Source organism: Tiliqua scincoides, chromosome 7, assembly GCF_035046505.1.
Source record: "Tiliqua scincoides isolate rTilSci1 chromosome 7, rTilSci1.hap2, whole genome shotgun sequence".
In the NCBI taxonomy this organism is placed as follows: Eukaryota; Metazoa; Chordata; class Lepidosauria; order Squamata; family Scincidae; genus Tiliqua; species Tiliqua scincoides.
The window spans coordinates 32,281,491-32,295,378 of record NC_089827.1 but is presented as its reverse complement, the minus strand read 5'-3'; the positions used below and the strand labels follow the sequence as shown (position 1 = coordinate 32,295,378).

Below are 13,888 nucleotides of genomic sequence, written 5' to 3'. Positions count from 1 at the left end.
TGTAATGAGCAATATATGTCTATATTTGTGTTGTTCTTCATTTGTTTAGAAGTTATTTTGGGTTTAGGTTCCTCTTGTATTTTAGTCTCATATTAGCATCTTTCCTGGGTCATGTCCTGCTTCAAAAACAGGAAGTCTTGCTTTGGGTGCTGGAAATATTTCTTACTTCTATAATCTTACTTCTCTGGATATCAGTTTCAGGAAGAAAGATTATTACAAAACATCGGAACAACCCTTATATCATAAATACAGTAAAAAATTAAGCACTTCCCACTTTAAAATAAAAGGGCCTTGAGTTCCTCATGCGCTTAATTCTTCCCTACTGAAACAAACTTGGTTTAAACATACTTTACTTTGGTTCTATCAAGCCCTTAATGCAGTGCTTCCCAACATTTCTGACCACAACCCTAAATGCATTTTTTCTCTCAATTCAGCGACCCATGGAGTTGGTATATAATAATAACAATAACTTTAGTTAATGTTAACAGGCTGGGGTCAGACATACCAGAAGGTTAACTCAGCTCAGTGAAACCATATTTCAAAAATTCGCATTTATGCTATAACTTGCGCTTGAACATATTTTCTAATTAAACAGTCTGCGGGGGTCAATCGTCACTAGGGGTTCTCCTTGAAACCCTATTCTGGCCAGGAGGACTCTCCCTAACCTCCTTATGGTCTCCACTGACCGCCCATGTAGTCTGCCCCTCCCAGAAGATCTTAACCCTTCGCTAAAGTGTCCTCACACTTCCAACGGCCCTTCTTGCTTTCTTTGCCGTTCCCCATCTTCATCCCGTGGCAACCCCTTCATTCTTCCTTCTCTTTTTCCTCTCTCAGCTCCCACCAGCCCACTCTCCCAGGTTCTCTTCCTCACCTCTTCCACTGCCCAGGTTTCCTTTTCCTGTATCTGTCCTTCCCTCTCTTCTGGACCCTGACCAATCTCTCTGAGCTTTTTTTTTCTCCCCACTACCCTAACCTGGGTGTCAAGGACTGAGCCTTTTTGTTTCTCCTCCATCTTCCCCTTTCTCTGCCTCTGCTGTGCCTGCACTCTTTCTCCTCTCCCACAGTTTGTTCTCCCATCTCTCTCTCTCTCTCTCTCTCTCTCTCTGTCAGCCCTCAGTCTTCTTGTCTTCCTTCTTCTCCTGGTTCCCTGGTCCACCTTTTATACCTGCTTCCTTCCCTCCCTTCTCTCTTCTTCAACCTCTCTTGCCATACTCCTTCCCAGGACCAATTGTGAGAGCTAATATCACCCTTCCGTGATCAGTCTTGTAAGAGCAGCCCTGCCTGGCTCATCACCATGGCATGTGGGTCAGCTGGCACCAGCCCAGCCAATCTCAGGAGGTCCATGCTCACCATTGCAGTATACAGCTTGAATGGCACCACACCTTCCCACGACCCTCAGAACAGCCACATGACCCTCATTTGGGTCGCAATCTTGGATCTGGAAACCACTGCTTTAATGTCTTAGATGGTTCTTGTGCACAAGAGTTTGTTCTGAAACACAGAAAGCTGTCTTATACTAACTCAGACCATTGGTCCATCCAGCACAGGATTAACCATACAGTACTGAATGACCTTTTCAAGGTTTCAGATAAGAATTTTCCTTTGTTCCTCCTGGAAATGCTGGGAGTTGAATCTAGAACGTTCTGGATGCAAAGCAGGTACTTTTCCATTTATGCTTTTCCATCTTTCTGGGCAATGTATAAGAGGCAGTAAAACTTCATTCTGTATGCAGAAATTGCTCTAGCAACCATTTTCTACTGAAATTAATCAAGCTCCAATCTTGATGAGGTACAATATATCAATGATTCCAGTATGGACATCACTGAAGAGAAGCGGCTCTCCATTTCAGTAGCTCCTCTTCATTTCAGTAGGATTTATGAACGAGCAGTTGCTACTAAATTGTACTTCTGCTTGTACATGAAAAACTATTCTCTACTCAGTCAAATTTGGAATGCTTTACAAATGCTTAAAAACATAATTCAGAATTTCACCCTAATCAACCCCTAAAGGGGCAAATCTAAATTCTAGGGTGAATTATGACTTAGGCCAGGCTGATTTTTTCCCCTGTGCTACTGCCTGAGAGAGGCCTGTGGCATACATGGCAACTGAGGCCATGCTGGCCCTTTTAACTTAACCCTTTTTAAGTCAGTATGGCAAGGAATAGTAACAGTAAGATAACAGAAAAGTAACAGCCATTTTAGTGTTCACTTTGAACAGTGAAATGAAGTGTATTTCTATGCATTAAGTGTATTTCTTAATGCAAAGTTCTGCTACCCCAAGATTTTGACAAGCCTTTATTCTGAGAACTTGTGCTATCACCAGCCCTCGCTCTGTTTATTCCTGTGTACCAGTGAGAGGAGAGTTAGGGGAAGCACTGGCTCAAGAGTTGTGTGGCACAGTCTAGATTGCCTCACAGGAGGCACTGCTCTGCTTTCCCCTATGTTCCAGTGAGAAGAGAGTTAGGGAACAGCACTGGCTCAAGAGTTCTGTGGTACAGTCTAGCTTGCCTTACAGCAGGCATTTTCTCTTGACTATAGTTGCTGTAAATAATAGTGGAGGGTCCCTCAAATTAAGTCAGTATGGCAATTGAGTATTTAAATGCCAGTGGGGAGATGGTGCCTCACACTATTCTCCTCATCACAGGAGACTGAGCCTGCCTCTTCTGGTCTTTCTCCTATTGTATGTATGACACTCAGCTAATGGCTAGGGAAGTTCATCGTGAGGCACGTGGTGGACAGCTGGGCAGAGTTCTCCATTAGTCCCATGACAGCGAGGGGGATAACTACACCAGCTCTGCTGAGTACCTTAATCACATGTCCCAATCCTTTACTTATGGTGGTTTATGCAAGCTGATGGTGACTGGGCAACTGTTCAAGTTCATCATCGAGTTTTAATGCAATGGGGAGCTCTATGGGAGTCTCAGCACTGAAGAGCACCCCATGACTAGACTCGGCCAGTAGAGTCAAGGGGAACTTGAGTTGATTAGCTTAAGGCATCAAGGGATCATATCTATGGCCCATCATCTGGAAACTCTGTCAGGAAGAACATGAGGGTCCACCTGAGAGGCAATGTCTCCACTGGGCAATTCTCCGAACTTCTACTCAAAAGAGAGGATGGAGAATATCCCAAGTCTGAGGGAAAGGTTACCATCCCTACAAGCCTGGGCTTAGTAGTGATGACACTAGCAGACAGCACAACTAGGATATACCCTGATATCACTGATATCGAAGAGAAGACCATGGAATGGATGTGCAACCGTGCCATTTTGAGCCCCAAAAATGATAAAGCTGCCATCATTAATGATATTCTACTTAAGTCGTTCGAAGGGGCAGAAATGCAGTACAGGTCTGTGGACTCGGTAGTATAAACTGATGATGCAGTCCATTACCCTGTGGAGGTCCTCAACCTTCCTGGCTTCCCATCCCACAAGCTTCTCCTCAAAGTGCTTCAGTAATGCTGCTTTGGAACCTCAACCCACTTGAACAGCACCAGGCTTCGAGTGAAGGCCCTCCACAGGAACATCATCAAGGCCACCGGCTGTGCTGGGGTGAAGTTGGTGTTCATACCATGCATACCACTCATACCATCAGAGTACCCCTTCAAGAAACTGCAGTTCTCCTTCAAGGTCTGCTTTGCTATCTCCTTGTTATTTTTCATCAAATATTATATTTCAAATTTCACTTCATCATTTTTCTGCATCCACTTCGCTTCATTCATTCATTTACAGGTGCAACCTATTTATCCATTAATTTTTTATCTGCTGATTTATCTCAGTGAAAATCAGGTGGGGGGAATTGAAAGTAATACACACCTTTGCCTCCTTTGCCCTGCACTGGAGTCTCTCTCCTGAGGCAGCCCAAAACACTGCAAAAAGGCTCTGCCTCGCCCAGGCAGGGAAATAGCCCTGGAGCCATGGAAGAGGTTCCCCTTTCGAAGGAACAGTAACACTCCAGGAGCCCCTGAGCCAGCAAAGAGGCTGAAGAGGGGAAGGGGGGCAGAAAACCTCTGTAGCCAGAACATGTGCAGCAAGGTGGGGTGCTCTCGCGTGCGCGCTCTCTCTCTCTCTCTCTCTCTCACACACATACACACAGACAGGTGCTGTAGAAAAAGAGGGGATAGCTTTAAAAAACCCAGGGAGTGTTTGCTGAATCCCCCCCCCCTTCAGACTGAGATGGTGCAGGCTCTCCATGCTCCAGCCTACACAAACAAAACAGCCCAGTAAGCAAGTCTTCCCAGAAAGCAAAGCATGAGATTTAGGCTACAATCCCATCCACGCTTTCCTGGGAGTAAGCCCCATTGACTAGAATGGGGCTTACTTCTCAGTAGGTAGGCATAGGACTGGGCTTTCAGGCTACAATCCAATCCACACTTTCCTGGGAGTAAGCCCTATTGACTACAGTGGGGCTTACCTCTGAGTAGAAATGCACAGGACTGGACTCTTAAAAGCTCAGCAACCCACCTGTGAAAGAAGTGGGGAGGACTGAGTACGGAGCGGGGGAGGCAATTGAGAACCTCTGCCTTAGTTTCCTTCCAGCCCCAAGTGTCAGGCTGCAGCGTATTTGTGTAACTCTATGCAATTTAGCACAACACGTTTTTTCTTAATCGTGGAGGGTCACGGAACGGAACTCACGCACATAAATAGGCTCCACCTGTATATACTTTTTCTTAATTTGTTTTCCTTTACTTTTGTAAATACATTTGCGAAGCACAGGTACTATACTATTATAGCACAAAACCAATTCAAAATACAAAAATAACAATTTAATAAACAAAAAAAATTGATGGAACCATGACTTTCAATAATTACAGGGGTAGTTGTGCTAAATTTCAATTGTTCGTTGCACTCAAAAGAAAGTTTATTGGAATAAAAATGGATTTAAAGTCGTTAAATACCATAGCGAAGCCTGGGTATCACGCTAGTAAAAATATATGCCACATTAATAAAAACAAGGTTCCTCTTGTTTATGGCCTGAATATTTGGGGATTCTGTCTTCCGTGGTCCCAATTAATCTGAAGCTTCATCACTTAGTCTGGACTAAAACATTCCTGAAGTTAGGCTTTGGAAAGAAAAAAATCAAAGACACTTTAAAATGGCTAGACACAGAGAGCTCATACTGTCAGACCACTGGCTTATCTAGCCTTGTACTGTATGGTACTGACCTTCCTGAGGTGTTCATATAGCAGAGGTACTTCCCAGCCCTGCTATTCAAGATCCTTTTAAATAGAAATGCCAACAATTGAATCTTCCATTCAACACACAAAGCAAGATGCTCTACTACTGCATACTGGCCACTCACCCATGCAATGATTTTCCAAAGTGGGATTTCGGAACTTTATGAAGATCAACATATTTTCAAAACTCCTTGAGAATAAAGATACCCAAAATCATATGACACTTCTGAAAACAAGCTTTATTCGCTAATAACATCACAAACATGGGGGATAGGAGAGTCTAGGGAACCCTATGACAGCAGTTCCCAAACTTTTTAGCACTGGGACCCACTTTTAAAAATGACACTATCTACAACACTTGGAAGAAGAGCAAATGTCCAACCTGAAAAACTAATTCAATTTCGGAGATTAGTTGAAAATGGTTTTCCTACACAACAGTAGCTAAGGGGTTTAAAAAAAAAGTCCTATGATTAAAGCAGTAGATGCAAAGTCTGATGACCTTCATAACTCCCTGATGCAAGGCTTCCTAGTATCAATTTATCCTTGCTGATATTATCACCATTCATCTATGGAAGTGGATTCATAATCTTTCCGACAAATCCACAGACATTAGTAGCCCACATGCCTGTGAATAACTATGGTAGTTATTTCTAGCACACCAATATCCTGGATCTACACTTTTGCAATGCACAAAATCTTCCCTGCCTTTGAGGCTTTTCTTTGACGATATTCTTACTTGCCACAGTAACCAGGTCACCAGGTGAGTGGCTGCTTACCAGGTTGGTTCACTAAAAACAACACAGCTTTAACATGCTCTCATGCTGAGTTTTATCAGAAACACAGAGACAATTTTAACACTATAGCATCTAAGAAACATTTGTCACAATCCTTGTCGTGCTTAACCTCACAACAACCCATTTTGCAGTGGGGAAATTGAACATACCACAATGATGTGCTCACAGTCAACTGGTACACCAAGGGTTGAATAGGGATACAAATCAAGGGCTTATTCTAAAACGCTAGTCCCTTGCAGTGGAGTATGAAGAGAATAGCCAGGGGTGGCGACACTGGGTGCCAGGCTGCAGGGGGATGTCCAAGAGACTACCCTAAGATGGCAGTAGCAGCAGGGGTGACCCTAGCTGCAGCTACCATTTGGCTAGCGCTATCTGCAGCTGCCAGCAAGAGAAGCAAGCTATTTGATATGATTCACTGGCGATTCTGGTCCCTGCGTCACGAGGGGCCAGAAACACAGGGTGCCACCCCCGCCTGCCAAGCAACACCCCCCTGCAGCCCAGGGGTCTTTGAAGGGCCTTTACACCCCACTTCCAGTTTACAAATATAAATATACAAACTTACAAAATTTGCATGTGTGTGCGTACAAACACAAAGTTCAATAAAAAATGTTCACCATCTGCACTTCTTCTCTGGTCATTATTATTCATTTCATATCATGACTATTACTGAAAATAATTTTGTTGAGGGGAGAGCCAAAAATTTATGGACCCCAGGTGCCAAATGACCCTGATATTCTGCTGGTCCCTTCAAGTACTTACACCAATGCAGTACTACTGAAGCCAGTGGAGCTACTTTAGAGGACATGGGCAACAGAATATGCCTCTTCAAAGTACAAATACAACACTTAGTTCCATTCTGGTGTGCTACTAGGAAGTTATACGCCAATTATACTTGGTCAATTATACCCTGTTGAGCAATGAATGAAACTGCCATTGTAGGCTGCAGAGTCTGGGCTGCCTGAAATAAATGCAAACAGGTATTACTACTCAAAACCAAACAAAAATAGAAGAATGATTAATTTCTCACCTTCTTGAGAAGAGACAATGGGTGGCATGTAATCAGGAATATACTCTTTCTTCTCTTCAGCATCATTGCTCCCAGGCTGAGGAAACTGTAGGACATTATTCTTGCTGACGGGGAACGAGGGGATTTGATGTGCAAAAGTGACTGGTTCAATATTGAGAATGTAATCTTCCAGTTCATGCAGGCTGACCCCCATAAGCTTGAAAGCTTCACTTACATCCTCCAAAATTGGATCTGTCCGGCCATCTGTAACAAAAGGAAGTTTTAATAGGAAACAATTGTAAGAAAAGATTTTTTTTAGATGACCAACACAAATTCAACCAATATGCAAGAAATCATTTATTTCAACCTGTTCATTTAGCAGGTTTAATAAAGTAAAGCAACACATGCTTTGGAATGGCCTCCCAAGAAGTACACATAGCCACATCATTGCCTGCTTTAAGATGGGAAGTAAACGCCATTTTATTTCAGTAAGGTTTCTCAGACTTTGGAATTTACTGCTATTGTAGCTGCTTTTAGTCTACTATTTTCATGAGATCTGTTTTAAGATTGGTTACAAATTCATTTTTATCTTATTGGTTCATTATCATAAACCATCTTAAACATTTCCCTAAAATGGCAATGTGGAAATCAAGAAATCACTATTTTAAAAATTACTATAATGAAAAATCTCATATCTTGTTGCCCGAGTGTCCAAAAATTGGATTGCAGTGACTATGCAATATGTATTTACAAGGCTCATAAAGAATCAGAACTTCTGTGCTCATAAGCCAAACTCAGGCATACTAAGAAACCCAGAATCAGATCAGCATACCTGTATCTGTATCTAATCATAAGTGGAAACCCACAATAATTTGTGGTAAGTAGAGGAGGCCATGTAGAGACAAAGTAAACTCTCTATCCTTCTCATCAACTTCCAACCAATTTCACCCTAATTCTCCACCAATACATCCCCTCTGGAAGACATACTTTAGTTATAGTAACATATCTTACAACATGGTGAGATGCATGATATTTGGGCTACACGGTGAGACGCAAAATGCTACAAACTAATAAGCCAGGGCTTTTCAAACTGGGGCGCCACAACACCCCAGCCAGAGAGCCCTGGCCACTTTCCCCTTAAGGGGCAGGGACAGGGGGGAGGCAACAACGCGATCCCTAGGATTGCGTTGCTAAGGGGGCTGTAGAGACTGGCATGTACTCACCAGTCCCTGCAGCAGCCTGTTGGGGATGTGGGGAGCCCTGCACAAGTGTCTGCAAGGCTCCCCGCAGTTAAAAAGTGAAAGTGGAGCTATCTTTTTCAAGTACTCCTAAAGGTCTGTCGAGTGCCCCTGAGGGTGTATATACCCCAGGTTGGGAACCACTGTTCTACTGGTATGCTGTTTACAGTGCACTTACTCTGATGGTGTTGACAAAAAGCTTGTGAAGAGCAGAATTAAAAAAATTAAAGAATAAAAATGTATCTTATGATCTTTTACTATATTTTTAATAAATTAGAGACTACAGTTCTTAGGTAACAATTACTAGCAGGTTAGTTTTCAGGATCTGGCCTCAGGTAAAATCAGACAAAACTACAGTCAGACACCCCCCTAAGTTTAACCTCCGACTTATCCAAGGGTCATAGAAAATTCCATGATTTTGGCTCAAAAACCTGCCCAACTTATCTGTGAGGTAGACTTATAGGCGAGTGTCTGTGGTATGGTGGCTTATGCGAATCACCACCAACCTTCAGTCACCTTGAATCCAGACAGAAAGCCCGCATTCCAGAAATTCAAAACCAGTTCAACTATAGGAACACTGTTAAGGTAACACACAAAAATGGCAACTGTTTAAAAAAAAACACATAGCTTCCATACCCTTGTTTTTCAGCATTCAATAGTTTGAAGACTATTATAAAATGGTATAACTATCAACTGTTTACCTCTGTTAATTAAGACAGGTTATCTGCTCCACACTGATCTGAATCAACTAACACAGCGCTTCCCAAACTTGTCTCTGTTGCAAGGCTCTCCACGCTCCAGACACAGTACTCGAAAACCAAAAATAAGTGGTGGTGATGCATAATGCCATTGCTCAGTTACTCCGGGTGGAAAACCACAGAGCAACTCTGAAAATGGCAGTAAGAGTCTCAGGATCAGCGGGTGGGTCCTTCCAGCAATGAAAACCTTGCACATGGAGCCCACCCACCAAGCCTTTGCTCCACAGTCTTCAGTGTCATGCTGTGGTCTCACTGCTGAGTGGCAAGGGCCCTGCAATACATGTGCATTTGTTGCGATACCCTGGGGGAACCCTCCAAGCTAACAGATCAGACAAGCACTGCTAGATTTCAGAACCTTCTGCATAAATCTCCTTGCTACCCATTCCCAGACCAAACCACACAATATCCACTGTAACTAATATGGGAAATATTCCAACAGCACTTCACAGATACCATGGAGAAAGACAAACCATTTTCAAAATTGCTGTGAGAATTGCTAGATGCTGGGAAGAAACTTCTTGGAAGGGGTTCTCTGATTGTCCTCATATTTATCCTCTGAAACAACTCAGCAAAGTTTCTATGTTCTTTATGTCTATAATGCATATATTTATTCACAAATGCTACATCTCCTTGTCATGGCAAGTCAATTAAACTTCCCCACAGTCAAGATGGTTTTCTTTCCCCAACCCTACTTTCCCCAACCCTACAGGTGCAACCTTTTTATACACGGATTTTTTATTTGTGGATTTATCTCACCGAAAATGCTGGGGGGGGGGGTTTCAAAGTCTCACACACACCTTTGCCTCCTTTGCCCCACATTCAACGTGGCGAAGAACATGCTGCCAGGCTCGCACTGGCCCTCAATCTCGCAGGAGGCAGGAGTGATAAGGACAGCAAGAGGGGGTGAGGCTTCAGCAGCCAGCACAGGCCCATGCAGGCCTCAAATGGGCCGGCCAGCCTGCTGGAGAGGAGATTTGTTGAGTGACTTCTAGCTCCAGGTAAGGGGGAAAAAAACAAAACAGTAGCACTGTTTGAAGGAACTTGGTGTGAATGGGGGGGGGGGAAGCCAAGTGGGGTTCAAACTATGCTCCAGTGTGGAGCTGGAAGTAGGAGGGGCCAGCTGGAGAGGAGGCTTACTGGCTTATGGAGCGCTGGATGACTTAGACTGAGAAAAAAAAGGTTGCAGTAGCTGCTGGGTGCTTAGTTGCTTTGCATGGGGAGGGGGGTAAGCAAGTAAATGAAGGCACTTTGAGAGCACATCTGTGTGTGTGTGTGTGTGTGAGAGAGAAGGGGGGTGAGGAAGCTGAGTGAGGTTCAGACTATGCTCAGGAGCAGAGTTGGAAGGAGGAGGAATTTTTCAAAATCCATTCACACTTCTGCCTCTTATATATTGATTGATTGAGCCAAAAAGTCTGGAGACCCCTCGTCTTATATAAACAGTATTATTAGAACACACATCTACAGTTTTCCCTTATCTCCTTGACAATCTCTCTTTTCTTCCATTACCATTACTATTTATATAACAGGAGACCTGATGTAGCATAGCAGCTAAGAGATGAGCTGCACATCCAAACTACCCTGGTTTGAATCCCATGTCTGCCGTGAACTCACTAGGTGGTCTTCTGCAAACCATTCCCTACCAGCCTCAGCTCTCCAACTACAGTACTGGGATAATAATACTTCCCCTACAGATCTGCTCTAAATGCTATAACAAAATACATATGATGCACACTACATGCTCTATCAAAAGCACTATCTGTTGCATATAATAAAAAAATATTACCACTGCACATTTGGTGCTCAGGCCAATCCACATCCTTCACTTTGTGACAACCTCCTCCTCGCAGCTGGTCTCTCAACCCGATATTCCTTGCCCCTGTTGCTATCTTTTCCCCCTCGTATCCACTTCCCAACCACTTATCAGCTTTCCTTAGCCCAGAAGTTTGTTTCCCTCCATGATGGGCCTGCTCCCATGCATGCTTCTATCACACTGTCAAGGTGTGGTATCACACTCCAGGGATGTGTGGTGGGTGGGGAGGTAGAGCCTCCCCACTGGAGTCCTTCGAAAAGCACCACCGCTGTGTGAGGTGCCCAAGCACCCACAACCCACACGCAGAGTGGCAGATCTCACACGGTGGCAGCACTTTTCAAAGGACTCGAGTGGGGAGGCTCTGCCCCATCTGCCTCCCCAGCTGCCGCATGTCACTGTATCACACTCATATGATATCACATGCTTCTATCACACACACCAAGGTTTGTTGTTGTCTTCTCCTCCACCTCCCCCCATCACCCCAGGGCTCCACCTCCCCCTTAGCACCCTGTCATCAAGACAAGCACACAGCTCTCCCCCTATCCACCCCTGCAGCGACCCCATGGCTCCACTCCCCTGCCCACCAGGCTGGCACCGTGGCTGCCCCACAGCCCCCTGCCCTGCCCTCCGCAGGTAGCCAAGCCCCGGCAGCACTCACAGAGCTCGCAGTAGCGCCGGCAGCCGCGGCCCAGGCTGTGCAGGTAGCGCTGCAGCACGTCGGTGAGGAGGTCGCAGGCGGAGAGCTGCACTGAGTCCCAGCCCAGCGCCTGGCACACCTGCGCCACCGACACGCGCAGCAGGCACCGCGAGTAGCTCTCGCACATCCTCGCCTCACTGCGGAGCCGGCACCGGCGCCGCGCCCCGAGAGACCCACCGGGCGGCCATGGCCGAGGCGGGGGAGGGGAGCCAGCCGGCACTGGCCGTTCACGCCGGAGACCCCTCAGCCGCCGCCGCCATCTTGGGGTCGCCCTGGCAGCCGCCGAGCCCAGAGCGCGTCGATGGGCAATCGCGGGCCCGCCCCCAATCGATTGCTCTGGCAGCTGCTATCCAGGCAGAACAGGGACAGATGCAAAAGTTTTCTGGCGCGGTTTTGAGTGACGTCACTGAGTACGTCACGCTAGTGCTAGTCCTGTTGCATCTTCACCTTACTTTAAGGTAGATGATGACTGTTGCCACACTGGTGTTCTTGCTCTTCGTCTCTCTTGCTCAGCCCTGTGAGGCTGCAGTCCTAGCCACACTTTCCTGGGAGTAAGCCCCATTGACTATCAAGGGACTTACTTCTGAGCAGACATGCATAGGATTGGGGTCTAAGCCAGGCTCTGTGCCTAGACCAGCGCAGGCCTAGGCCTGTTTCTTTGGGAGGCCCTGAAACGGACAAAGTGGGTGCAAATCAGGGACATGCAGTGGGTGGGGAGGCAGGTGAGGCAGAGCCTTCCTACCTACTCCTCCACTGGAGTCCTTTGAAAAACAGCGCCACTGCCGCGTGAGGTGCTCAAGCACACTCAACCCACGCGCTTGCAGGCAGCACATGGGTTGGGCACTTCACACGGCAGCAGCGCTTTTCGAAGGACTCCAGTGGGGAAGCTCTGGCTCACCTGCCTCCCCACCCACCACCTGTCCCTGTATCACACTCACATGATATCACATGCTTGGTTTGTGTGTGCTCGCACACCTCACACAGCGGTGGTGCTTTTCAAAGGACTATGGTGGGGAGGCTCTGCCTCACCTGCCTCCCCACCCACCACATGTCCCTGTCCTGCTGCCCTCCCTCTGAGAAACCTAGAGGCGCAGCTTGAAGCTGTTTCTCAAGTCAGAGTTGTAGCTGGTTGCCCTGGAGATTGTTCTGTCAAGAAATGCCTTGCCTGGCTTAGCATGGTGTGCCTCCTGTGCCCCTTTGTTGAGATGGTAGATGTGGCTGTAATAACACATCCCCTAGTCACCTGAAGACAACTGCTGGAGTCCATGCTACATTGATCCTTTGAACCATATGTACATATATGTTTCTGAGCTCAATTCTTGGTGCCAGTTATTTCCTTTAAACTTAGACCAAAATCCTAACCAACTTTCCAGCACTGACATAGCTGTGCCTATGGGGCATGTGCTGCATCCTGCAGTTGGGTGGCAGTCATGGAGGCCTCCACAAAGTAAGGTAAGATTGTTCCCGTACCTTAGAGTTGCATTGCCCTTACCTCGGTGCTGGAAAGTTGGTTAGGATTCAGCCCTCAATGTGATAAAGGTAGGTCGAGTACATTGTACTGTCTCCCTCTCCCTCTCCTTCCCCCCCCCCCACACCCCAAATGAGCCTGCCCATCCTCTGTGGTCTTAATCTAGAGAGACATAAGAACAGCCCCACTGGATCAGGCCATAGGCCCATCTAGTCCAGCTTCCTGTATCTCACAGCGGCCCACCAAATGCCCCAGGGAGCACACCAGATAACAAGAGACCTCTTCCTGGTGCCCTCCCTTGCATCTGGCATTCTGACATAACCCATTCCTAAAATCAGGAGGTTGCGCATACACATCATGGCTTGTACCCCATAATGGATTTTTTCTCCAGAAACTTGTCCAATCCCCTTTTAAAGGCGTCTAGGCTAGACGCAAACACCACATCCTGTGGCAAGGAGTTCCACAGACTGACCACACACTGAGTAAAGAAATATTTTCTTTTATCTGTCCTAACCCGCCCAACACTCAACTTTAGTGGATGTCCCCTGGTTCTGGTATTATGTGAGAGTGTAAAGAGCATCTCCCTATCCACTCTGTCCATCCCCTGCATAATTTTGTATGTCTCAATCATGTCCCCCCTCAGGCGTCTCTTTTCTAGGCTGAAGAGGCCCAAACGCCGTAGCCTTTCCTCATAAGGAAGGAGCCCCAGCCCCGTAATCATCTTAGTCGCTCTCTTTTGCACCTTTTCCATTTCCACTATGTCTTTTTTGAGATGCGGCGACCAGAACTGGACACAATACTCCAGGTGTGGCCTTACCATAGATTTGTACAACGGCATTATAATACTAGCCATTTTGTTCTCAATACCCTTCCTAATGATCCCAAGCATAGAATTGGCCTTCTTCACTGCCGCCGCACATTGGGTCGATACTTTCATTGACCTGT

General features: G+C 46.0%; 1 protein-coding gene across 3 annotated transcripts in view; it reads right to left on the bottom strand.

Annotated features, from left to right (window-relative positions):
• Positions 1–11,743, bottom strand: part of TAF3 (TATA-box binding protein associated factor 3) — a 196,055-nt gene extending 184,312 nt beyond the window's left edge. For all 3 annotated transcript variants that reach the window (XM_066634193.1, XM_066634194.1, XM_066634195.1), the window contains exons 1-2: positions 11,437–11,743; positions 6,994–7,236 (exon numbers count right to left, since the gene is read on the bottom strand). In XM_066634193.1, the coding sequence (XP_066490290.1) occupies positions 6,994–7,236; positions 11,437–11,602 (409 nt within the window). In that variant the 5' untranslated portion in view covers positions 11,603–11,743. The remainder of the gene's footprint in view (positions 1–6,993; positions 7,237–11,436) is intronic.
• Positions 11,744–13,888: the final 2,145 nt, after the last annotated feature.